Source organism: Parambassis ranga, chromosome 18 (assembly GCF_900634625.1).
Source record: "Parambassis ranga chromosome 18, fParRan2.1, whole genome shotgun sequence".
Taxonomy (NCBI): Eukaryota; Metazoa; Chordata; class Actinopteri; family Ambassidae; genus Parambassis; species Parambassis ranga.
Window position 1 is genome coordinate 11,374,551 of NC_041038.1, and position 27,879 is coordinate 11,402,429.

General features: G+C 44.8%; 1 protein-coding gene across 3 annotated transcripts; it reads right to left on the reverse strand.

Annotated features, from left to right (window-relative positions):
* Window positions 1-360: 360 nt before the first annotated feature.
* gal3st3 (galactose-3-O-sulfotransferase 3) lies at window positions 361-27,781 on the reverse strand. Of its 3 annotated transcripts, none has more exons than XM_028429438.1 (4): window positions 27,434-27,781; window positions 5,128-5,232; window positions 3,508-4,796; window positions 361-3,305 (listed from the first exon to the last, which is right to left on the reverse strand). In XM_028429438.1, exons 2-4 carry the CDS (start codon window positions 5,208-5,210, stop codon window positions 3,295-3,297), a joined length of 1,383 nt encoding a protein of 460 aa, XP_028285239.1. In that variant the 5' UTR covers window positions 5,211-5,232; window positions 27,434-27,781; the 3' UTR covers window positions 361-3,294. The 3 variants fall into 3 exon arrangements, with proteins under 3 accessions (XP_028285239.1, XP_028285238.1, XP_028285237.1); XM_028429437.1 differs by having other exon boundaries at window positions 3,436-4,796; XM_028429436.1 differs by having other exon boundaries at window positions 361-4,796.
* Between the last annotated feature and the right edge of the window lie 98 nt (window positions 27,782-27,879).

Genomic DNA, 27,879 nt, shown 5'->3' on the forward strand with positions numbered 1-27,879 from the left:
CCCTGTGATTGCTTCAATCACAGTCATATCAAACACGCTGCTTTGCATTTGTTTTTGAAGCAATTTGTTCATTCATTTAGGCAGACATGCTGAATGGAGGTAATTTCAAAAGACTGATTACAGGCTGAAAAGTCTGCTTTGAGTCTTCTGGGAAATCGAATCAGAATCTTAATTGAGCAACTGTCGCTGTGTGTTACGTATGGCTGCTGATGAACCATGTGTGTGTGTGTGTTGCAATATTCAGAATAATTCAAGTCACATCAGAATAAATCTGCATCGGAAAGAGACAAAAAACGCACAAGAACTGAAATCATTCAAACTTTATTTGTTCACCATCCATCATAACAAAGCTTTGGGGCCACTAGCTCTGATTGTCGCTAGCCATTTCTCCAGAGCTCCTTCTCCCAAACAAACAAACATTCTCCTCGGTTCACAGATAAAACAGAAACACAGACTGGTGCAGTTAGAGATTTATTATCAAGTATGCCATGTATCCCCCGATGATGACCGTTTCCATGAAGTTTTCCCTGTGATGTAAAAGGCTCAGCAGAGACACAAAAATGCTCTGACACCACACTTATAAAAAAAAAAAGCAGCAATCTACAGAGCAGAAGGGGCAGCTAATGTAAAATGATGAAGATTTTAGCGTAACATTCTCTCTCTCTGGCATTTTCAAAGAAGAATAGCCGACACTTTAGACGTGACCATTACTGAAACACTCACAAGAAGCAGAAAGCACTCGGAGTGACTCACAACCAAGAAGGAATAAATGAACACATTCTTCAATCGGATCCCGGACAGACACAGACACCAGAGGTTCAAATATAAATAACCATTTTAATATTTATTTAGTCGGATTTTACCACAGGAATTTTTTTTTTTGACAATAGGAATCAATAATAAAATCTGAAAAGACGTCCATTTTTTCAGTTTTTGTTTCATGTCCCTTTCCAAAGTGAGCCGGTCTTCATCACTCAGACCCACACAAGTTACATAACTGTCATTACCCAGTTTGCCTTGTCGAACAAGCACTCTGATAAAAAATCATTATGTAACGACACGGCATTGTGAAGAACAAAAAAATAATTTAAAATCAAAATTCAGATTTTAATCTCAGAATTTCAAGACTTTTAAGACTTTCCCCTCAAATTTATGACTTTTTTCTCCAACTTTTGACTTTTTTCATCAAAATTTTCCTCCTTCACTTTGACATTGTGACAGCGGTCACTTCTTTTCCTCCACACAGTCTGCATTTTGTTCTCTGTACCCTTCACATGTTGACGTTTCCTTAAAAATAAAAAAAATCCTTTTAGTACCACTAAAGTAACAAATAACTATACAAGTGCAGACTATTGCAGTGTTTCAGATCACTGCTAATCAAAGCGGGAGCCAATAAATACGACGAGCGACGTCCCTGCTGAAGACCGTCTTGTTGTTGTTAGTGATATATTTGTCCAGTGTAAAGAGGATTTTACAGTACAGGATGGTTGTTGACAATTTAAAAACAAGAACAAAACAAAGGCCTTTATCCTGATTTAACAGTGTTTGTACCTTGAATAATAAATATCTGAACACATTTCAAATGTCTACATAAATAAAAATCACTCCTGCTTTCAAAGCTGAGGTTCCCCGCTGTGTTTAAATAAGCACACTTTGAATTCACATCATAAAACTCTGTGTTTACTCCTGTCAGAACAGCACTTTTCTGTATTATTGTAACCATCAGTGCGACACACTCCAACCACAAAAGCTCAAAGTGTGTGTGTGTGTGTGTTTGAGCCCTTACGCGCTGCTGAATGAAAGATTCATCTTAAAGCGACAACACTTGTTTCTATGTGCGGCTCTCAGAAGTGGTCCTTGTAGTTCTGCATTATGTAAAACATGTATAGAATGAATATTTCATATTGCCTTGTTCCATCTCTGCTGCCTGAAGTGGTTTGCTGTACATACAGTATGACGCTTTAATATATCCAGCGATTCATGAAAAATAACAAAAATACAGTAATGGGATTCTTTTAAGTCCCAATAATAAAAAATACATCGTTTGGAATAAAATCTCACACACAATATTTCCTTTTGTTGCCATGCCAACTCGGCTGAACAGGGAAAACAAACAAAACAAACAAAAAACTTCCTGTCTCTCTCTCTCTCTCTCTCACACACACACACACACACACACACACACACCGTTCCTCCGACCTCCAGTTACTTAGCAGCACCCTGCTGATCACTGGAGGAATAAAAGAACATAAATGACACATTAAATATGAGCAGAATGCATTAAAAATGGATCACAGCTGTGATAAGTGATGGCGTTTTTAAGATTCCGGCCTCACAGGCTTTTGAGCATCCCACCTCGACGCTCTCGCTTTGTCCTCCTGTGCTTCGTCCAATATGTCTTTAATAAAAATGTACAGCGGTGTAACCCTAGGACGCTGGGACGCCATAGGAAGGCTGCGAGAGGAGTCCATTAAATATTGAAACGCAGGCTTCAAGTCCTGTCCAGTTGTTTTATGTTTTTGTTTGTGCCGGTGTGTGTGTGTGTGTGTGTAGGGTTGCTGGTAAGTTATTAAATCCATGCCTGTCACATAGGATGTATAGGCCTGGAAATCTTATTGCAATAAAGCTTAAAAAGAGGGATGAAAAGGAGGATGCTGGGAAGAAGCGAGGGAGGTCAAAGACAAGCTTTATATGTGTGTTGAGTCTCTGTGAGGCAGTAATGGGTGTTCACACTGAGCTTGCCTTCTGGATGCAGTCTTTCTCTGTCTCTTTTCATCCCTTCCATTGCTTTAGGTTGTAGGGTTTGTAACAGAAGAAGACGACTTGTTTTTGTGCTGTCGTATTAATGGTTGGGGTTGGAGGTGATCTCAGTGTCTGTCTCCCCTCTTAGGAGGCTCTTTGGAGGCCTGACAGCTGATCCCTTTATGTCATTATGTCTCTCTCAAGGACTTTAAATGGCATATGTTAGGGAGAGAGAGCTTGAGAAATGGAGAATAAAAGCAAGAAACATGATCCTACACCAGTGTGATACACACAAAGCGCACTCTGTGCCTCACAATAGACCTGATATCACTGCTTCCCTATTGAGTCCCAGTCACACATAACAGATTTGCTTCAAAGAAGCACTTTCACCTAAAACCCTCTCCCTTCCGCTGCGACCGGGCGCTCGATCCAGATCCAGTTGAGTCTCAGTGTTTCTCCCGCCTTTTTGTGTCCTCCAGCCCTGATTTTATGCCACAGACCAGATAGCTCAGAGATTCAAGTTCTAGTCCAAGATATGTGTAACCTTTTCCCTCATTTATGTTCTGGAAAGAACAAGAGAAACACTGATTCAAGAAAAATGCAAACATTCCCCCCCCCCCCGACCTGCCACCCATCATTGTCTCATGGTTCAGTATGAGTAGAACATTGCAGTCTTTTGGGCACTCAGATTACCTTCAAGTCTCTGCTTTTCAGTCTATGTGGCCTGCGTCTGTGAGGATTTAGGCTCTAACTTTGTGGTCTGACCTTGGGTTTCTGCAGCAGGATTTGAGGTGGAGGTGGATGCTGATCCTGAGGCAGGGCCTTGAGCAGCAGAAGCAGCAGCAGGTGGTGGTTGGCTGCGGTGGACTTGGAGATTTCGAGGCAGGGCTGTGCGTATGGCCTGCTGGGCGGGATGCGACTGTCGAGGAGTCCGAAGTTGATAGACTCGACGGTAGCGCAGTGACTGGGAACGCAGGAGGACCCGTGTGTACTGGACCTCTGGCATTATGAGTTTGAGGCAGAGCTCTTGCGCCTGGCTCGAGACCCCACGGCTGAAATTTACTGGGAGTTCGTAACCCACTATGTCAACTTTTCCACCAGGCTGCCAAGGTCGTAGATCCTTGTTTTTGATCTGGGCAGCTGAACGGAGAAGCGGCATTCCCCCTCCAAAACAGCTCCTCATCAGCCTCTCCTGAGCTTGCCGAAGGAGTCGCACCTCCCTGGCCACGCAGTCTGTACCCAGAGCAGAAAGTTGGTGCCACAATGAGGCATTAAAGTGGTCATAGAGGCGTGCATCTAGGGAGTTCCAGGCTCGGATCTTTGCGGGAAGACCAGGGGTCAGGCTTCGCTTGGAACTTTGTGTCCGCATGTTGAGCTTAAGATACAGAATGTCATCCAGATCCCAGGAGAGGAGGTGGCGAAGGAGAACCAGCGATTCATCAAAATACTCAGCAATCATCACCAGCGAGAAAACCCGATCCACTTCAGCCACAAAAGCTCGAGCATACATCACGTCTGTTGCTGGGCGATCTTTGTCTCCCCCCAAGTCGAAGGTCAAGGTGTTACGGGCGTACATGGAGTCCTTTTCATCTGGCCTATAGTAGCGCCAGGGCTCCCTTAAGAAAGCCTCCAGGGAGCCATTAGGGACTCGCTTGAAGCTCTGACAGTACTGGTTGTAGTAGCTGAACAGGGATTCAAACATGGAACTGGGCTCCCTCAGGATTGTGATGTATATCGTGTCGTTTGGCATCAGGCGTTGCAGCTCGGCCTTGTTGAAGCGCATGTGGTTGGTGATGATGTTTGGCGGCAGTGTGTGCGGATGCACAAAGTGAGAGGTGAAGGTGCGGGCGTAGCAGAACTGATGACCGCAGGCCTGTATGGGCAGCGCCACCGTCAGGTTGTTGCGCTCTGCGAAGCGGAACAGCAGGTTCTGCATGGTGCTGCTGGCCGTTTTGTGGGTCTTGAGGAACACCACATTGTGGTGTTTGGGTTTCAGGCCTGGGAAGGGGTGAGAGCGGAGGGCTGGGCAGCCGAGGTTGAAGGCCTCCATGGTCCTGATGGTAGAGAAGAAAATCATTTATTTGATGCTCCATTAGCTCCAGAAACAGGAGAAAAAAAAGCAAAAGTTGAAACAAGAACAGAATACAGTGCTGTCAAAAACCTATGAACCCTTTACTTTTATAATTGGTCCCTCGACTATTGGCACTTAAAGTCTCCATATTTAAGTACGATAAAAAGCTATTCGCTCCATTGACTTCTCTTTAAAGGACCAAGAAAGGAGCTGCGGTTGTCAGAATTTTTCATTGTAATTAGCAACATATGGGCTTAAGAGATACAGGGTGCTTGAAGTGTTTTACATGCTGTGGATGAGTTTCAGTCACTCACCAGCTCCAGTGGCCTCCATGGTGCAGCAGAAGACTGACAGTACTGACGGCGATGACGATCAGGAATATCTTCTTCTGCCACATCTCTCTCTCTGCTTCACTGAGACTGCAGGAAGAAAAGAAACAGAGTGAGGCAAATAGAAAAGGAACAGATGAAAGGACGAGTGAGAGAAAGAGTTAGACGCGATGTATTGAAGGAATAATTGTTGGGTTCCATTAGCAGGAGCGGGTGATGTGGCTTGGCTTTTGTCACTCGGTAATAATACAGTGAATGATACCTTCATTACCACCATTGCTGTCTCACCCTATTTTTATGTCCACTTAGTAAAAGCAGACATGCACATGTGTACAACAACCAGACTGCTGTGTGGAAGAAACTTCCTGTCACTTGACCTGCGCCACTGAAATGCTACAACAGCAATGGACCCAGTCCAAGCCTCTCTCGACAGCATCTCACTTGCATAACAATGGCCGACGTCTCTCTCCTTGATTACACTGTCCTGTTACCATCTGCATGCAGACCAATACACAAGAAGGCTCACGTTACTCCCAACAGCTGTATTTTACGAGCAAGTGACTGATAAGTTCATGACTTAAGGTAGAGGGATGTGAGACTCCTGTTACATGTACGTGCAGTTATACTCTGTGAGTGATTAGGCGATAGGTCTCAGTCTTAAGGGGGCTGTTACCCCTAGAAGGACGTGGTGGCAGACGTAGATGGTGCTTCTTCTTCAGACATATGCTGAAATCAAACTGACATATTAGTCTGGAATATGGTCCACAGGACAAGATCTGATCAATCATACAACACATGTCAGGACACATAGTCGCCATATTTGAGGTCCATTCTAAGAGATTTCTGGAAGAGATCAATCCACAAAAAAAGAGTCTCCAAATCAGTGAGGTCTACATCAAGGTGGTGGTCTCTGATACCCCATTCACACTGGGGAAATAATTGTGGCTAAAGCGGGATTAGGGCCGCATCCAGATATATCCAGATTGTTTTTTTTCTGAGTGTGAACACCTCGAATCCGGCTGTATCCAGTTTAATTTCAATCCGAAATCGAGGATTGGCTCAAATGTGGCTCAGGTGTGAACGCAAATGTGGCTAGCGAATCCGGCTAGCGATGTGATACTTCCAGTTAGTGACATGCAACTTCCGGTTCACGGGGCGCGACACGGGACAAAAAACTGCACAACGCATGCGCACACGCGGTCCTACCGCGGCCTGAACGGACTCTGTATATTACGAGGCGCCACCTAGTGGTTTGGAGGACAGCAAACACGCTGGATGAAGCCGGATTGAGTGCGAACACAAGTGTGTACTAGCCAGATTTGAAAATAGGTCTGAACGCAGACCTAGCTGGAATAACTTTCTCCAGTCTGAACGGGGCCTGAGTGCTGCTAGTGAACAAGCTGGAAGAGGTTCCCACTCTAACGGGGGGCGACTACATAAGAAGATCCACAAAATGTCCAAAAAGTTTAATGCAAGAGCCCACATGCCCCATAATGCCATTCAACGGAGAAAAACAGCTGACAGCTGCCAAATAATGGAAGTGTGGCTGGTAGGAATACTTAATGAATAGACACCGGCACACAATAAAAAACCATTTACACGCGTCACTCATAAATAGGAATGAAATCACTTCATGTGCAAATTCAGTGAGTCACAGTCACAAAACTCGAGATGTTTTCCAAACAGTAATTAATCTTTCAGTGGAGGAACGACAGCTGACCTCATGTCGAGTTGTAGAAAAGATGAGAGAGAATACCAACATTCATTTATTTCCCTTTTTAAAACAGCCGTGACTGTCGGCGTGTAGACACACATGCTCTCACTCTAATTGATGTGCAGACTGTTGTAGACACAGAGTTTGATTAGTTTCTGGCTGTGTCAATACAGCGTGTCCGCCGCCCTGCTGATGTCCCAACAGTCTGTCCAGCTCTGGATCGCACCGTTTTTTTTAAAGGATCATCACTAAAACCAGTTTCAGAGCGTTCAGTTTTATTCTTGATGTAATGATGGGTGTGATGTGATGGGTGGGTGAAGTGTGGTGGTGTGATGTAGGAAGGATGTTGCAGGGCGTGACCTGCAGTGGTGTGTGGAGAGTCGTGGAGGCACGAGTCCGTCGTTGTGTGGGCGACATGTTTCCCCTGACAGCACTGAAATCAGAGACGGCCATTTCTCCTGTTCTTCTTCTTTTTGCTTGTCACATCACTAAAAGGATTAATCAGTCGTTACCAGACACAGAAGCCAATTATCTGTCACATTTCAAACTTATTTCAGAGTCTGAAATTACTGACACAGCAATAACCCTTGACGGATAAGGAGTTTGGCAGCTTGAGCGTATAGTGCTTTCTTTTATGTGTAGCATGCCACAATTCTCTGCTGTAGTTTCCAGATCTTAGCAGAGGCTAAAGCCTGAAAACAACTCACAGCAGCACTTTTCAAAGCACGGTAGAGGTTTCTCCTGCCTGCTCTTTAATAAATAAAAAGCTCTTTTCCTCGCTCTTACATTGTTCCCACGATGTCTGAGCACAGAGAGACTTGAGTTGATCTTCTACAGCATGAAAGATAACCTCCACTCACTTGAAAACTGCTCCAGCTAGATAATCCATCACATTAAACATGGCACCATGATGTGGTTCTGCCCTCGTCGCATCATCCTCTCCTTACTGTCAATCACTTCATACCCACAGGAGGTGATGGACGTCTCTGCCGGGACGTTCCTTCCGAAAAACATTTTACATTATTACTGTCGGGTTCCTTCAGGGAAGGGTGGGATGGGAGTTTAGAAAGTAAACTCTGAAAGTGTGTTCAGACTGAACGTCGGAGGTGGATTCTCTCCATCTGTCACAATTTGAAAGTGAATTTCTTGAAGCTGTGGGACTCCGGGGCTTGAACGTACAAAGACAACAAAGTGCCTGCATGATTATTATTGAGGTGGTCCACAAAAACACACACGTCGCAAAACGTGGCACTGGTTAACACACAAGCGCAATTCAAACAGGAGCTTCGCGAAGACAGGCATCAGATATCAGAGGCATTAGAAATCTTCCAACAACCAACCAGCTTGATGACCTGTCAGATTAGCTACATGATCTTGATTTGATATAAACATCAACCTGTCATGTTTGTTCTCTGTAATGCAGAGCCGGCCCGAAGAATAAGTGAACTAAGCACCTGCTTAGGGCCCCCTTTGCCTGATGCTAAAATTCTTTCAGATCGATTTCGGCAACCCTCCTCCACCCCAAGCTCCACCAGTTCCTCATCAGGGCAAGGCCTCTTATCTCCTGCTCTTCTGCTCCTTCACCACCACCAGGTCTAGACCCGGGGGGATTCCTGTCTAAGCAGCCTCATCTCCTGTCCTTTCCCCCTTCGGATGTCGGTCATCGCATCGGGGTCTAGAACGCCAAAACGACAATTCATTCATTCATTGTACTTCAATAAATACTTTCTCATCTAAACATCTAGTCTCTCCTGATTGAACTGTGTCCGCCTTCCTGCAGGTGCGACAGGCTCGGTTGTTTTTGTCAGTACGTTCAGTGTGCACCGTTATTAACAAGTCTCTTCAGAGGTCTTTCTCGTGTCTTCCTGACATGGATGCTTTTGACTGACAGCTGAGCAGGTGCTCACACGCTCACACACACCTGTGGCCATGAAGCGCTGCAGGCAAATGTTCTTACTGTCAAAGCTGGCCCAAGGAATAAGCCAAACTAAGCGCCTGCTTAGGGCCCCCCCTGGCCTCTAGGGGGCCCCCAAGAGTAAAAAAAAAAAAATCATTTTTACATGTGGGAGTGGTGATGATTCAAATATCATATATCTTTGTGTAACAAAAACACAATATTAAGTTAACAGAGTGCAGTCTTACTGCCTCTGTTCTAAATGTCAGAGCCGGCGGTGCATCCAGGCGTGCACTGCGCATCATTCTAATAATGTCGCACAAAACAACGTACCCCTCTGGGGCAGAAGAAAAAAAGAACGAGAGACGAAGAGGAAAAAAGACAAAGGTATGTTTGTATGTCTTGTTAATGAAATGTTGAATGAAAAGTTTCCTCAAGCTAGAAACGTCCTGTTAACTAGCTAACATTTGACAAATGCCTCTCTGTCCTGTCTTCCTCTTCTTCTCCTCCTCATATTCTACTTTTAATAAACCACCTGTAATATTTCCTTGAGAAAGAAGCGTTACATAATGTGCAGTATTCCCATATGTACTATAATAAGAGTCGTACAGCTGCCTGTCTGTCATCCTGACATTACTTCAGAAACACATGCAGGACAGTGGAACAGGGTGAACCTTTCATAGAAACGTCACCTTTTTCCAGGCTGATTAATTACGTTTCGTTACACCGGAGCTCTTCAGCTCAAGGATAGATCCCATTTGCATAGAAAAATGTCTCTGTAATACCTCTGCTGAATGAATGAAGCGCTAATGAGATTGGAATACAGACCAATCCGCCCTGATTCTGTGAGTAATGGGATCGGCGCTGCAGCCGATGCTAAGCAGTGATACGACATCGTTAGCACAAAGGAGCCATGCAGCAGGGATGCAGGGGCTGTTTCTTGATGGTAAGAAGAGCTGGTGTATAGCACTGACTGTGTGTGTGTGTGTGTGTGTGTGATAGAGGTAGATCATGTGTCACAGAGAGTTAATAAGAAAGGGATTTAAGTGGCTTTCAGCGGGCAGACTCGACCCCTTCCCCTTCATCCACCCTCATCTGCTACCATCCTCACCTCCCTTCACCTCCTCGCCACCCTCCTCTTCCTCCTCCTCCTCCTCCTCCTCTTGCACCAACACTCTGGCCTCTTTAATTAAAAAGGTCTGATTAGGTTTCTCTAACGATCGTTGCAGATATAAAAGCATAGAGAGAGGACACCAGATCCGTCTGATGATTTAAAAAAAAGGGGGGGGGGGGGCAGACGGGAGAATCTTATTTGTGTATTGATTTAATGATTAAGTGAGGGATGATCCACACGGAGCTGCATCCTTTCAGACAACTGCAACACATGACCTGACGGTAAAGAACACACTTGTGACGCGAGTGATGATAATCCTTTAACACAGGAGTGGATTACATGTTTTACATCATCGTTTATTGGTGAATATTTTAGAGGGAGAAGATTAGGAGGCAAAAGTAAGTTGCTGCCACGATTTCAGCATGTTGCCATGGTTATATATTTTTTTTTTTAGCATTAAATAGCAATTAACCCAAATAAACTTGTTTTTTTTTGGGCTGCACTGAAATAGTTTTAGAGCTGATTCACATGCTGCATTGGTGAGATTTGTTTCTTAATTTATTTCCCCTTCAGCTCCTGATATAAACAGTGACATCCAAAAAAAATAAATCAATGGGCCAGAAATATTTACACATTTTCATTTAACTGCTCTGCTGAAGTTAACATTAGCTAAAAGTCAACACTGGCTCCACCATTACTATTGTTATTATTAATAAGAAATAAGATGTAATATTAGTCATATTTTGCACAAATATTAGAGTGTCCAAACCAAAACAACATGCTAAAAGACACCAAAATGCTTATTTAGTCCTGCACAGATGTTTAATGTAAAGTGCCGATCTTTACAGCCATTAGCTATTAGCCAGGGCTAATGTTACAGCCTCAAGCTACAGCACAGAAGGGACTGACAGCTTGCAGACATAATGTGATTTCAGATGGAGATGTGTGAAGGAATCATTCTCACATCGCTCTTAAATTCTCCCTGCAGGTGATTCAAACTTTTATTTCGCCTTCTTCTTTCTTTCTGCCATCATTTCTCCCAGAGGTCTTTTTTTTCCTGCTGCTGCAGCTGTAAAGTCACAGCAGCTCCAAAATGTCACCTGTTCATGAATCGGTGAAAATAAATTTCAGACATTTTGGCTTTTGTTATATATTTTTTGAACAGAGAGTGAGAGTTAAACCTGAGAAATATATGCATAATGCACAAAAATCCAAGGGGATTAGAGCTGGGCGGTATGACCAAAATTCTAGATCACGGTATTTTTATATTATTATAACGGTTTCCGGTATTTTACGGGTTTTTTCCCCCTCATGCATGACGTGTTAACTGCATTGATTGTGAGAAGAATTACTCCAGAGTGGTTACCCTATTCCAGGTCATGAGAATTGTACAAAAAAATTATTATTTAATATCCAGTAGTATCGTGAGTACTTGAGGCTTTTCCCTCAATTACGATTAAAGAACGATCATTTTTATTGTTTTAAAAATAATTAAAAATAATTTGGTGGGGGGGGGGGGGGGGGGGGGGTACACTCGGTTTCACTCGTGGCTTCGAGTGAACGCAGGCTAGATGAAGGAGGTGGAGTGAAGCGGAGATATTTGGGAAAACAGGCAAAGCCGTGCAATACCAAACAGTAGCAGCGTCTCTGTGTGACCGTGATGTGCGCTGAGAGCCATGTGAAGAGTTTTACACACGTTCCTGCTTCAGAACGTCCCCTGTCCATTCTCACCAACAACTCCACTAACACCTGTGCTCTGCTCCATGCGTGAGCAGCGGTGCAGCAATGAAAAATGTCCCCCGTAAAAACAATTTAATACCGCGCTGAGTTCCGGACATTTTAGGTCATTTAAAATTCATAATAATTCTGTGGGCCGCCATTGGCCCGCGGGCCGCACATTGAGAACCTATGCTTTAAAGCCACTACATGATGCAGGAGTTAAAGTCTGACAGATGTTTACTACACTCACACACAGCTGGCTACAGCCTAATGAGCGTATGAAAGTAGTTCCCTGCTCCGGGGCCACAGCAGCTGGCCCACATGTCGTCGCTTGTCATCTGCACTGATGTCATATGATGACCTCTGACCTCTAATGTAACTTGTAAGGTTTAGGAGGAATAAAACACACACACACCATAACTGTGTATCTTAAAACCAGATAGCCAGCAAAACAAGTCTCGACAGCTGATTGATGAGGAGCATACAGTAGTAGGGTCGGGCGATATTGGCAAAAAAATGAATCACGATTAATTGTGGCATTTAGCCGATAACGATTAATTTGACGATTGATTGATGACAATTGCACTTACTGACTCTAAATCGCCACATTGTTCTAAAATGATTTTGACAAATCATCAGTCAAGTTAACTCCAGGTTAAAGTAGTGATTAGGCACCAAGCAGCCATGTTTGAAATATGTATTGATAACAGATGCTTCAAAATAATAATGAAGCAAACATTTAAAGTAACTTTGTCCTTCAGATGTTCTTATCTTAAGGTCACAGAGCAGTGAATATTAACATTAAAATTAAACAAATAAGTCCAGAAAAGTCACATCAGTGATTATTTTATTAGTTAAAAAAATGTGCAAATGAACCTGTGGCTGGAATATGTCCCACACTAGTGCATGTTTTCACTCAGACTGTAGAACAGCAGCAGAAAAACAAACAAAGTCCATAAATAAAGATCGGGAGGCAGCTTCTCCAGTCGGAGTTCATTCCTTTGATACGAGCTAACATTCGTTACTATGGCAACAACCAACGGTCCACGCTTCACACCTAATGCATGTCGCGAACGCATGCAAGGCACTATATACTATACTACAGCTGCTTATGGTGACAGATGTTGAACTTCTGTTAGGAACGTGCTGCTCCCACTAATTGCACACTATATGATTTTGCACCAGCCTAAACAGTATGCCAACTCGTCACCCTCAACTGTCAGTTTCTTTCTGACACACACACACATGCGGTTTCTTGTAACAGGACGACTGTTGCAGCTGGAAACCAAGGATGAAGTCGAATGACACCATAAACACAACACAGTCAAGTCGAGTCAAACCTGAGGTGACGTTTGCATCCCTGCTGCCCTTCAACTGTGTAATATGGAAGCTACATTCCCAGAATACCCTAATGGCTGCCTGAATCGAGCGACTGCCATTAGTCTCCTCCAGAAACTCTTCCTGCCCTTAAACCCCATAAAAACGACATCATTCCTAACACCCCTGACCCCTGTGGATGCCAGTGACCACCCTTACAGCTGAGAAACCTTGAACCAGACACTGGCGTCCCCTCCCTGCTCAAGCGCAGGCTGACCCTAAGGTCCTGACCTCCCCGCACTCTCCAATAATTTTCTACCCAGCAGGAAGATCAATAAGTATCACAAATAAATATTATTGTTGTTTACAAGGTGCAGCGACTCAGATTTCACGAGGTGACCTTGTTGGAGAAACAGCCACAGACTGCAGGACTGCTGGGTATGTGGAACAGCTGCAGCCTAATACAGGAATGTGTCTTACTGCAGCTGCTCCAGGACAAAGACTTCACTTTGTTGATGGTTTGAGGATTGGAACTGTGAACTTGAAAAACACGCAGAGCTACTGTCACCACAAAAGTCTTACCAAACCCTTTAGTGTGTTCTGGACAGTGTGAGAAATTCATTTTCAGGAAGGCTGTTTGCTTACGCCCGAAGCTTCATCTGTGAAATCCTTTATCAGAATCAATCAGAGATATCAGGCTTGAAATTATTTGTGCCTCCTCCTCCTCCTCCACCTCCACCTCCTCCTCTGCTGCTGCTGCTGCACCCTTTCACTTTAGTAAAGCTAAAGAACCCCCAGAGCTGAAACACTTTTAAATCCATTACATCATATGGTTATATGGATGCATCGAGGCAATGTCGGGAAGGTGTGTGCACTGCTGCCAAGCAAGGGCCGAGACACCTCTTAACTGTAGCAGTGTAAAACCAGAGTGCTCTTATAACAACTTACAGCTCCTGAACTGCCACTACTGTACCAGACGGATTCATAATTCTGCCTAAGGCCCAATGTTCATACATTATGTGCAGGAACTTGGAGGTTGCAGCTTGATACCAGCAGTCTGCTGCATCAGTGTGAATCAAAGACTTCTTCTATAACTGGTGAAGATCACACTCTCTTCTCTTATCACTCAGTCTCCCACCTATCCTCCTTACCCATCACTCCACCCTGCATCCCTTGTGTGTTCTGCTCAGGTGATTTAAACTGATACCCCGTTCACACTGGGGGAAAAAATGTGGCTTACGCAGGATTCGGCCGCATCCAGATCAATCCAGATGTGTTTTTTTGTGTGAACACCTCGAATCCGGCTGTATCCTGTTTGATCTCAATCCGGCTAGATCCACCTCTCGTGGGTGGATCTAACTGGCTCAAATGTGGCTCAGGTGTGAACGCAAATGTGGCGAGCGAATCCAGCTAGCGACATGATACTTCCGGTTAGCGACATGCTACTTCCAGTTAGCGATGTGCTGCTACTTCCGGTTTACGGGGCGCGACACTGGACAGAAAACCGCATGGCACATGCGCACACGCGGTATATGTATATTACGAGGCGCCACCTAGTGGTTTGGAGGACCGCAAACATGCTGGATGAAGCCGGATTGAGTGCGGACACAAGTGTGTGCTAGCCAGATTTGAAAATAGGTCTGAACGCATCCAGCTTAAAGGCTGTCTGGGCTCAATCCTACTCTAGCAGGAATGACTTTCTCCAGTGTGAACGGGGCCTATCTGTACCATAAAATCAGCCAGGGTTCTTTACCCAGTGTCCCCACAGTGCTTTTTAAGCTTGAGCACCACCCTGTTAGAGAAAGACAGAAATGAGTGCATGTCTCATACATGTAATGTTAATGTGAGCGTGTGCAGCTCCATGTGTGTGTGTGTGTGTGTGTGTGTGTGTGCCTGAGAGTGTGTCTAGATCATTACTTGTCTGCAGGGTAGACTCCCCATGGACCCCCAGATACAGGCTCTATCTTACCCTAAATGACCCCCCAGAGAGAGTTATGAGAGAGTGGTGGTGAGATAGGGGGAGAGAGAGGGGTGAGAGAAAGATGGAGGACAGAGGCAACAAGGGAGAAAGATGAGATTTGAGCACATGGCAGGAGAAAATGAAAGAGGGCTGAGACTAAATGAGCAAGCAGAATCAACACCAGGCCTGGTGCGTGTGTTCTTATTGATGAAAGCCTTTAAGATTGTTTCTTACCGGGAAGCGCCTTAAGCCAAATCCAGGGAGAGAACAAGAGACACCAGCGACACAATGTTCCCTCTGGCGGAGTCAAATGACGAGCACATATTCTTTTTTTTCTTTTTTTTTAAATCTTTGCATACAAACATGAGTCTTGTTCTGCCTAATCCCACACATTTTGTGACAATGTGTGAATAAGCCGTAGCTGTGTTTTGGCTAATCTAATCATTCATCAGCAGGTAAATATCAGCAGATTTGACTGGTTATATGTGGAACATAAATTTCATGACAATGTTGAGATGCTGCAAACTTTTTTTTAATACTTCCTGTGGCACAAATCCATTATATAGAGGTTTTCTTGAGGCTAGCAGGACTCCAAACTCACTCATGCAAGCGTTCACAGACCGATTCAATCCCATTAGAGAAATAAAAAAGTAATCTGGTTCATAATGACTCCGTCATTCTCTAAAGGTTGCAGTGTGTGTGTGTGTGTTCAGGGGAAGCACTCTTTCAAAATATCACTCCTTCTTTTTCTGCATTCATATTCAGCTCAGGGAACTCAATGTGCTTTTGCAACTCAGCTGTTCATTAACATAAGACGCAGCTTCCTCCTTTGCCAAATTAATTTGATGTCCCGAGGCAAAAGGCCTGTGAGCATCTTCACCGTGTGAAATCGCAGCTTCCTGCCGGCTCGACCCGCAGAGTCCAAACGAGCTACGCTAACCAGGGTGTCACACACACTCTGCTTCTGTTGCTGCTACAAAACCGTAATTGTAGTTTTTTTTTTTTTTTTTACAAATCCCGCGCCGCTGCTCTGTGTTTAAGCTCAGCACCAAGGGATCCAGCAGGTTCGTTTGGACCACAGCCTGATCTGTGTTCTCCCTCAGCTTTAATGGATGACAGTTCATTCTGCTGCAGTGTTTTTTGCCCTGCTCGCTAAAGACAAAAGAACACAGCAGAGATGCTGTACGTCTTTGGCAGCACCTCTTACCAAAACCCTCCACTCGTCCTCCATCAAACTGGAGAGCTTTCATTCTGCCAGCACCACAGCAGAACACTGAAAGAAGAGGCTGCACACTGCAATTAGGATGAGATGCTGTCACGATTGGAGACAGAAGGAACATTAAAGGCTCCTCAGCACCACAGTGGAATATGTACAAGCGTGTTTTAAAAGCTTGTCGGCTTTCATCAACGAGTTGCTACAGAGGTGGACGGACGGACGGGGTGGCCTGTGGTAATTAGTATGAAAGAGAAAGAATCAAATCCGGAGCAGTGTGTGAGGCTACAAGCACTGTTAGTGGCACAGAGTAATTACAGACAAAAACCAAAAAGGACAGATGTGTTCGAGTCAAACTGCACACAGAGAGCTGTTAAACTAGCACTGCTCCAAAGCTCGCCTGTCCATTTGTAAATGCATCATAGATTTTTCCATATAGTGTAACCAGGTCAAGCCCACATGGTGGTAGTGATGGTGTGTTTTATATCTGACACTCTTGTGTTAAAGGTAGGGTAGGGAAGTCCACCAGATTTGGAAAGTAAACACACGCCCCTTTCTCTCGGAGCTCACCCCGAAGCCACGCCTCCTAACCACATGGAAGACGAGCTGCGGTCTGTGACTTCGGCCATCATGCACGTACCTCTCTGGTGCACGCAGAGCAGGAAGAGAGTGACAACCAGCCAATACTTCGCGCAGGGTCCACCCGGAGGATTGGCTGATGTTTTTAGTGTTTTATAGCTTCCACAGATGATTCATATTCTTCGTTTTAAAGCGAAACTGCCGAACTAATTGGTTGCTATCGGATTGTAAAGAGAAGTTACACTAATTTAACAAAAAGTGCATCAGAATGAAATCTCCTACCCGACCTTTAAAGGTAGAGCAGGCCATTAAAATCCTTCTTTATATTCAGGAAGTACCGAAAACTGCAGTTCCTCCAGTGGCCACTGGAGGGTGGCTCCAAAAGTGAGACCTCCACCTACATTTACAGCCGATAAAACATGTTTACAGCTTGTTGTTGATAATTTCCACGTTGTCGATGACTGGGCTGTGACTTTTTTATCAGACTGTACACATTTTATTATCGCCTGATGCAGAACAATGAAGGCTATCACGTCCCTTCCATTACTGGTGACTGATAATGCACCTTCTAAACCTACTGGCGGGTGGGATATGGGAGTGATAACATCTGAGTAAGGTTGATGATGATGATGATGGTGGTGGTGGTGATACTACATACAAACATGGGTTGTGTTTAGTGCTGTATCTCCCACACTGCAAAAGATTTCATAATGATCCTGCAAACCGATGCCATCACTCCTGACCCTGATCCCTAACCTCTGCCCACACAGCTGCATTGACAAACATAACACCCGCTAATGAGCCGATAATCTAGGAAGCAAGTGGCAATAAGAGAGATCAATACGTGCAAGATCAATATAACATGGTTATGAGGGTCAAAAAAACTCTCTGAGCAATTATAATCCGCACAAGGAGGCACCATCCTCATTTATAGCCAATTATGACGAGGTCAAATGGGCTTAATTGGGTGTCTAGTTTGTTGATTATCGCTGCAGCAGGTGGATCAACCCGTTTATCATTCTGATAGAAAAGATCTCCCTGGTTAATTCTGGCTGTGTCTGTGGTGATAATTGAGAAATTAAAAAGCAAATAAACCATAATATCATAGTGGGTTGTTTCAGGATAAGGAAGAGGCACGAAAGGATGTCCGGCTTTGATTAAACTTGTCAAATGGAGGTGTTTCACTGAGGACTGGCTGCGAGTATTAATTAAAAAGTGACATCAGGGGAATTGACGATCAGCCCTTGGGGTTAAACTTCATTTTTTTGTGGGTTTTAACCTGCCAAGTAGCACAGAAATGTTATTTTTTCTTGCTATTTCTAGTAAGTAAGATGCAGAATGAGGTATAGGGAGGCGTATCCTATGACAAAACTGTTCTAAGGCTTGATTAAAATAGGAATGAGGGTTTATTTTGGTGTCAGTTTCTTACTGTAACCTTCCTTTGGAGTGATGAAAACAAATGTTTAAATATTTAAGAGGGAATTATGAAGCAGGGGAATCTTCTTGCCTTCACATCAGGGTCACAAAGATCTGATGAATGTCTCCTCCATCACCTGAGACGAGTCATCACCTTTTAACCTTGTGGCTAATGTAGCACTGTACATGTGCCCTTTGCTGGCATCTGCTGTTAATACAACAAGTGAGATGGCCCGTTGTGAAAATGTCATTCACACCCATGTGGCTGTAATTGCTCTGAGACCCGGCACTGACACGGCAGTGCAGCGAGGGGAGGTCAAAGGATAACCGCTGGACCGACAATAGGAGCATTCTGCTGTCGGCTCCAACTGTCACTTCCGGGCCAAAGCAGAGCAGGAATCGGAACGATGGATTCCAAATTCCGGATTCTCCACAGAGCTTCTGTCCTCGCTTTGTGTCGGGCGATGCCTCCAGATAGCCGACCGCTCTGAACAGGGAGCCGCAGCCTGAATAATTAACCACAATGGAACAATAAACACGCTGTTCTTGCAAGTTCTCCTCATTCTAAAAATGTCAAAAGCAGATGGCACGCTGCCTGCGGCAAAACTTCGGTGTAGAGCGAAGAGAGAGAGAGAGGCGGGAAAGAAATGGAAGGCGATATACAAAATTATTCATGGAGGGCTCTTTTTCAGAGGGAAGAGCAGCTGACCCCGGTTTTATTTGTGAATCCTGCGATGAAAATGTGACTGTCATCGCTTCTATTTACAGTGCTGGAGGTGATTCTATATGTTTTATGCATCACCAAAGGCAGGATGGCAGGATATTTGGCAGGCATATGATCACACAGATGAGATACAGGGACAGAAAATGTGTCGAGCTCAGAGACAATAAGTGAACGGAACCACTGAAACGAATGGAGCCCGTCGCAGAGCAGACACGGGAGGATAAAAGGACAATGCCTCCACATCAAACACGTCAACCCTGAGCTTTGGCAGAGGAGCATCAGTGCCTTTTTTTACCCTTTACCCAAAAGCAATAACACAGAAAAACACAGAAAAACACAGGAAGAGTAAAAAATATTTGGACTAAACTGTGTAGCATGTCCAGTTATCCTTTAACTTGGGCTTACTTAGCTAATATAGAGCTAAGAAATTGATAACATCTGAGTTCTCTATCCATCCATCCATCAGTACATTCAGGCCCCGTTCACACTGGAGAAAGTCATTCCAGCTAGAGTAGGATTGAGCCCAGACAGCCTTTAAGCTGGATGCGTTCAGACCTATTTTCAAATCTGGCTAGCACACACTTGTGTCCGCACTCAATCCGGCTTCATCCAGCATGTTTGCGGTCCTCCAAACCACTAGGTGGCGCCTCGTAATATACAGAGTCCGTTCACACCGCGGTAGGACCGCGTGTGCGCATGCGTCATGCAGTTATTTGTCCCATGTCGCGCCCCGTGAACCGGAAGTAGCATGTTGCTAACCGGAAGTAGCATGTCGCTAGATCCACCCACAAGAGGTGGGTCTAGCCGGATTGGCTCAAATGTGGCTCAGGTGTGAACGCAAATGTGGCGAGCAAATCCGACTAGCGACATGCTACTTCCGGTTAGCGACATGCTGAAATCAAACTGGATACAGCCGGATTCGAGGTGTTCACACTCAGAAAAAAAACATCTGGATTGATCTGGATGCGGCCGAATCCTGCTTAAGCCACATTTTTTCCCCAGTGTGAACGGGGTATCAGTTTAAATCACCTGAGCAGAACACACCTCGTCTGTAGCAGGGATCAAACATGTGGCCTTTCAGCTACAGGAGGGTCAGTGTGACCACTGGGGCCAGACACAGAGGTGCCATTATACAGAGTAGTGAAGCAGACAGAAACCCACAGAGTGGAAGGGGAGGAATATCAGGAGGAGGGCAGCCAGACGGGGCAGGTGAGGCGGCGGTAACAGCAACCACCCTCCCGCGGCCGAGGGAAGCTGTGTAAGACTGTAATCAGATTTCACACAACGCTCCAGCAACAAACCGTCAGCCAGTCAAACAACAGAGCTGAGAACTGTTCCAAAAAATGATTTAATCCAGAGCAAGCATATGAGGCAAACAGTCCTCTTAGTGATGCAGGGGTGATTAAAGATGTAGGTTCTACCAAAAAAGAAAGGACGTGTCTTGTCAAGACGCACACAGCAGGCACTCTGAGAGGACACGCAGTGGACGTTTGGCTGCCTGCCACAGCTCGCCTGTGTAAACACATCATAGATTTTTCCAAACTGGTAGCACAAAAAGGGATCCCGTGTGTTTGTATCCTTTTCCCTTTTAAGCCCTTTTCTGCCTCTACAAATAACTTATATCTCCTCTCTATGTACTGCAATGACTATTACATCCAACAAGCAGCAGGTGGTATCAACTGCACCGACAAACAACCAAAGCATACGAGGCGAGAAAATATCGTGAAATTGACAAAAACAGACTATTGAGTCGATAATTCAGCCATACTTGCAAAGTCAATATACCGGGTTGTGACAGTGAAAACCCCTCCAAGCAATTAGAGTCAGTGTGTTCATTCATGCCTAATTATGACAGTGTCAAATGAGCTTAATTGCGTCTCTTGTTTGTTAATTATAGTTAAAAAAATCTTATTGTTATTCTTAAGTATTTGACCTTCAGAAGCCCTCGTTATTAAAGGTCGGGTAGGAGATTTCATTCTGATGCACTTTTTGTTAAATTAGTGTAACTTCTCTTTACAATCCGATGTTATACATCATACATCAAACATGTTATATCGGCTGTAAATGTAGGTGGAGGTCTCACTTTTGGAGCCACCCTCCAGTGGCCACTGGAGGAACTGCGGTTTTCAGTACTTCCTAAATATAAAGAAGGATTTTAATGGCCTGCTCCACCTTTAAAGGTCGGGTAGGAGATTTCATTCTGATGCATTTTTTGTTAAATTAGTGTAACTTCTCTTTACAATCCGATAGCAACCAATTAGTTCTCAACAGAGAGGTACGTGCATGATGGCCGAAGTCACAGGCTCGTCTTCCATGTGATTGGGAGGCGTGGCTTCGGGGTGAGCTCCGAGAGAAAGGGGCGTGTGTTTACTTTCCAAATCTGGCTGACTCTCACTGAGTTTTCACCTTTAAGCTACTATGACATGATATAAATATAGATAAACATAATATAGACCAGCAAAATCATGACTAGAAGCAGAGAGATTTCAGTCATGTCTTTAGTGCTTCTTTATATAGAAATAAAATCTACATACCATTTTTCCAGTCTAAGCTGTGGGGGGGCAGCAGAATAGCCATAAACTGGAAAAACTTGCCGAAGGTTTGTCACATGACTGCAGGTAAAAAGGAGGTCGGTCATAGCTTTTTAATTGTGTTATGAAGTGCAGAATTTTCTCCTAATTATGATATTTGATTTGAGACATTTATCACAGAAGTATTCCTCACAGATGGTGCGTTCAAGTACCATCCTGATTATGATGTTCATTCAGGGCAAATGGGTCAGAAGGCTTAAGTCAAAATACGAGTAATAACCCCTTTAAGAGGTTTTATTAGGTGTCAGTGTTGACTACATGTTTTTGTAGGCATCTGTCTTCTCCAAACAACCTTGAACATCACACAATAAAACTGTCACTGAAGCAAACGGCCGAGTACAAAGCTGTTCAAACCTTTCCAGGTTGTGGTTGTTACAGTTGTGAGTTGTGTTGGGTCCCTTTACCACACCTGTGTGTGTTTCTTTGTGTGCACTCTGGATTCATGCTGTTAGGACACAGCCAGCTTTTCTGTAATGGCCCGATAACAGGGACCCTCCGGCTAGAAAACGGATTAATTAAGGGGGCCAGACCAGAATCCTTAAGGGGCAGGCGCCCTCTGCACAAAAACCCTCCAGCCAATACACACACAGAGGCACTGCAATGAATAAATAAAGCACACGTGCAGGCAAGCAGTGCCTCGTAAACATTTACACAGGTAAGAGAGAGGCCAGTGGGGTGAGATCTATCTCTAACACTGGCAGGGTCTTTGGGGCTCTGTAGGAAACGATTTCAGACTTTTACTTGCCGCCTGGGCAGGTTAACACACTCATTAAGTTCCTCCTGTTTATTAGACCAAACAGATGAAAGAGGTGTGAGTGTTTTAAACAAATGTACACTTAAAACCAGGCAAATAAGAGGAAGACAGCTGAACTGTCTGATGAAGCCCTTCATTGAACTGGGAACTGAAAAGTGATATACAGTTCAGAGTATCTGGTTTCCATCTGATTTTGCGCGACTGATTCTATAGAAAACGTATCGAGTGGTGTGTTGTTACAGACCCCGGACCTGATAGCTAGCAGAGTGTACTCTGACGGCCCGGTATCATTTGTTCTCCTGCAAGATTGTGCTTTGTTTGGTGGGGCCTTCTGTGTGGTATAGGCCTAGTCTTTCTACCCCTCAGAGGGGGTTAGGGTTTCCTCAGGGTTCATGGGAACAGCACCATTCGGAGTAAGCAACATAAATACAACGATCCAACTTGTCCCATCTCACTGTAACCTGCCCAGGGGAGCCTGGAGTCTATCCCAGCTGTCAATGAGGGGGGGGGGGGGTGCACCCTGGATAGGCCGCCAGTCTATCACAGGAAGTGTGGAGCTACTGCCGGCAAACTCCGTTCACACTGGGGAAATAAATCTGGCTAAAGCGGGATTAGGGCCGCATCCAGATGTATCCAGATGTGTTTTTTTCTGAGTGTGAACACCTCGAATCCGGTATCCAGTTTGATTTCAATCCGGTTAGATCCACCTACGAGATTGGCTCAAATGTGGCTCAGGTGTGAACGCAAATGTGGCTAGCGAATCCGGCTAGCAACGTGATACTTCTGGTTAGCAACATGCTACTTCCGGTTAGCGATGTGCTACTTCCTGTTCACGGGGCGCGACACGGGACAAAAAAAACGCACGATGCATGCGGACACGCGGTCCTACCGCGGCCTGAATGGACTCTGTATATTACGAGGCGCCACCTAGTGGTTTGGAGGACAACAAACAAGCCGGATTAAGCCAGATTGAGTGCAGACACGCTTGTGTGATAGCCAGATTTGAAAATAGGTCTGAACGTATCCAGCTTAAAGTCTATCCAGACACAATCCTACTCTAGCTGGAATGACTTTCTCCAGTGTGAACAGGGCCTAAAATCATGTTGAAGAAGGCGAGATATTCTACGCATGCCTTATTTATTTCTTATTTATTTCAAACGAAGTGAATGCAGAAGTATCCAAAACTGCAGTTCCTCAACTGGCCACTTGAGCGTGGCTCCAAATGTGAGTAAACACTGTAGACCTCCATGTTAAGATGTCCAACTTTTTGTTTACAGTCTGCAGTAAACACAACTTGAGTCCTGACTGTCCGGTTTATATTAAGGCTCAGCCACCCACACTGTTTGACTAAGACTATACACAAAGTTCCTAGAGAGGACCCTGAAATGTTTGATTTGACATTTTTTCCCTTTCTTAAATCTGGTTTTTGCCATCGGACTAATACAGTTTTTACAAACACCACCCTCCAGAAGTCTGGAACAGAGAGAAATCTGTCCAGCAATAACAACCACACCAAGTTGCTCTCAGTATTAATAATACATAAAGCATTTTCATGTTGCGTGCAACAGCAGGGCCATCCAGATACAGGACTTTGCTCCCATAATCTTCCGACCCAGACCATTTTAATCCAGGTTCTGCTGGAATCTGGCTATCAGACATCTACAAGTAGATGAAAACGTTCGCACCAAGGGCAGCTCCCTGGAGCCGGGCCCAGACCCACGACAAAACCCCTCGTCCATCTGTCTCCGTCTGGCACCAGCAGCTGCAGTCAGAACCACACAACCACACAGTAACAGAGATTGACAAGAGATAAATAGATTCAGTCCATCACAAATGACTGATCTGAGGGCTCATCGATCCATTTTTAGGGTCAATCTCATGCTTGTTTTTAAATTAACCACCTCTAATCTGGAGTAAGGCAGAATGTGGAGAGTACATGCATGAGCACCTCTACACACACACACACACACAACTCCACACAACACAATGAGGCAAAAACCTTCACACTAATGCATCAAAGTGGCTGCAAGTTGGCCAGCGTTCAGTGTGTGTGTGTGTGTGTTCCCCTGCAAGGAGGGTTGCTCATGGTCAGCAGTAACCCAACAGGGTGCATGGTGTGTGTGTGTGTGTGTGTGTGCTGAAGCAAGCTAGCAGCCAGGGTCAAACCAAGAGGTTTGTTAACATGGAGCATTAATCTTGCTTAGGCTCGCATCCACAAATTACACACACACACACAGAGAGAGATCTCTGTGGTGAGCTGAGATGCCCACAAGTAAATTTTTAATCAGAAGCGGCTCTAATCACTCACAGTCCATCTTAAACACCAGTCACGACCTCTCCGCTAATACACAGCAGGCAGACCTGCTGGTCCTGGTCGGCCTCGGCGACAAACATGTCCTGATCCGTGTACCTTCAAACAAGTCTACCCGCTTCTGTACCAGGGAAGAAAAAGGACATCGCCACGCCACCTGTGCTCCTGTAAACTTTCTTTCACTGTGTGGATGTGTTTCTGAACCATCCTCCAGGTGCTGCTGCCCTTCCCTTTCCATAAAAAATCACCATCTGGAGGATTTCGGCTGTTCATCACCTCTCATCACGGAAAGCATGATCTTGCTTAGTTGGATTGGCAGCTTAAATAAAGGTTAGAGTGTTAAAGAAGTGGGTCTGCTCAGAGAGGTTTACGATGACTTTTAAGCAGTGGATGGAGTGTTTTTAGATGGAGAGCAGCCTCCGGCATCTTGGCAGCCCCTGACTGCACCTAACTCCCAGCTAAAAATGGACAAAGAGGCGAGACAAGCTGTCACTCAAAGCAGCCCTCTAATATGGAATATAGCCCCTTAAATAAGGATTCATTTTTTAAATCAGGTGTTAAACACATAAACTTATTTAGCATGGAGGTCTATTGAGATTGACTCACTTTTGGCACCACCCAAGTGGGCAATTGAAGAACGGCCTATTGTTATATTTTTAAAACCATAATGATCATTTTAACTTCCGCTTATTTAGGACTTTCAAAATAATAACAAATGTTTTCTTTCATTAGCTTAACATTAATGGGGAAGATAAATTATTAGTGGTATTTGGAGCTAAACAACTGAACTGTAGTCTCATATAATTATGGGATGCAGAGCATTTAACTAATCAATTAATCTCTTAATCTTAATCCTGATTAAAAAAACGTGAGTATTAACACTGTTTTTATGACTGGAAGTCCTCATATATGTTCCTGCTCAGGGATCAGGCGTTTACTCTGCAAAGCTGCAGAACCTTTAAGCAACATCTGCAGACAGCCCGGCTGTGACCTGGACCCACTGTATGTTACACACCGACATATCTGAGTGTCTTTGCTTTAGGGAAGCAGTAAACAGAGCTGCTTGTTGGCTGGGGGCCTGAGAACCACCACCATCTTCAGGGACACAGAGCCGTCCATCGTAGTCTGATACTGTATAAATAAACTCCTTTCCTGGAGCCTTTAAAGGGCGCCCTCCCTCTGAAACGACCGCTCACAGCCACGCAGTGAGTCTTTTGTCGGCACAGCACACTTTATCATATTGACTTTTATTTTTTATTTTTTCTGAGAGGGTTTGTGTGTAAGCATCTATTTACAAGTGTGTGTCACTGTTCTAACCCCCAACCCCCTCCACCTCTTGTCTCCATTGTTATTCACAGCATTGCTGTTTTCCAATCTGAGTACACATTCATCACCCGTTTCTCGTGGACATTCCAGGATGAAAAAAAAAAGGAGAACCCTTTTCAGGTCTGCGCTTGTAAATGACCTGCCGCAAACGGGCTTGTTAAGTCACCTCCCCTCCCTTCTGCTAACCTACATCCTGAAGACTCAGAGGAAGAGGACAGAGCTGGACAGAAAGAGGAGGCAGGTAGACAGATATGTAGGATGGTCATCTTCCAAACTGTCAAGCTTACAACATGTTTTAACATGAGTGCAGTTATGGCAGCATAAGGAAGAGATGCTGGATTATTATATTACTTCTATAGGAGGTTAGGGCTGGTGGGGGCCATCCAGAAACTGAGCTGCTGACGACAAAAAACACCGAAGGGATGAATGGACACTGAACACGTCTTCTTTTTGAGTGCATAGGACTGTCTCACACAACATTTTTGGTGGATTTGGAGCTTTGAATGAACACTGAATACTTGGAAATTCTGGTGGATCAGTTGAACCATTATGCAATGTGGGTTCAGCTGAGTTTCTGGATATTTTTTTAAGCTAAGCTTGCATTTTTATCACATTTCATTACTGTTTAAAACACAAAATCACACATTCAGGTGGCTTTTTTTTCACATTTTTGACTGTAATAGGTCAGTTTCTAATTCCAAATATGATTTAAAAAAGTGATAAACAAATCAATATTTCAATAAATCAATAAATTTTTACATCTGACATCCATTTGAAGCAGCAAATGTTACCAAGCAAGCTGCTTCAGTGTCAAACACTTCACCCTCAGTGTCTTCATCCTGCTACTGGATGATCAACTGACTAACTATGGAGTTGATGAATAGAAAAAAAAACAAAAATCAATCAACAACAAACCAATCAACTAATTGAAATTTGTCATATATGGAAAATATCGAACACACAAGCAACAGTTGGAGTTACAGCATCCATTAAAGCTCCGTGATATAAATAGTTTTAATTGTTGCCCTCCTCCCCACAGGAAAGGGTTACCGCTGATAATCTCTGATAATCTTTACGCGCGGTTTTAATTAATTTGCAGGCATATATAGGTGTTCACACACACTCTTAATCTGATTGAACAGGCGAAATCAATCATCCCGACAAGCCTCGGGCGCTGAAGGAGACAATCCATCCCCCCCTGCCTCCTCTTCCTCCCTCATCACCCAAACGCACACACACACACACACACACACATATACACACGCGTGTTACAGGACATAAACAACAACAACAACAAAATCTCCTCCAAGAGGACTCAAACCGCCAAATGTGGGCCAGATCAGATTAGATTTTGGGGTCGCGCTGAATGAAATCACTCCGCCTCGGATCTCCAAAAATGCGCACACATGTCGGCTGCGAGGAGAAAGTGTCAGCAGGCGTCTGTATATCTGCTTTTGTGGGGACGGTGCGTAACTGCCCCCCCCCCCCCCCAACCAGAAGGAGAAGAAAGCCGGCACCAAAGGACCAAAAGCGCCTCTAAATGCCCTCCGTGCGCCGCGTCTCCTTTTTAACGGCACGTCAGATACTACTATGAGGATTAGCGCGGCCATGTAGGACAGGGATGCTGTTATGACACAATGGGAGCGCACCGTTACCCACCTTTGTCATCTCCGGGCTGCCTTGTGATGTGACGGTGGTGGTGGCGGTGATTTCTCCCGCTTGACGGGCTGTGTGCCCCGGCCAGCCTGCTGCCTGCTGCCCCGTCTCCTCTTCTCACTTCTCCTTTATGCTCTCAGGGAAGCCTCCGTTCCTCCTCCTCGCCTTCAGCTGGCTCTCCTTCATCTGCTCGGTGCCGGCTCCGCTCGCTGATCGTTCAGGTGTCGCAGTCAGTGAAGCAGCAGATCTGCTGTCTGTCAGCGGAGGCTCCCAGCGAGTCCTCGTGCAACGGAACGGGGGACGGTCTCTCTCTCCCTCTCTCTCTCCCTCTCTCTCGCTCTCTCTCCGGTTGGTGTGTGTGTGTGTGTGTGTATCGGTGGGTGTGTGTCTTAAGTAGCCAATGCGCGCGCGCGCGTTTGTGCTCGTGATGACAGGGTGGCTTGCCGGTG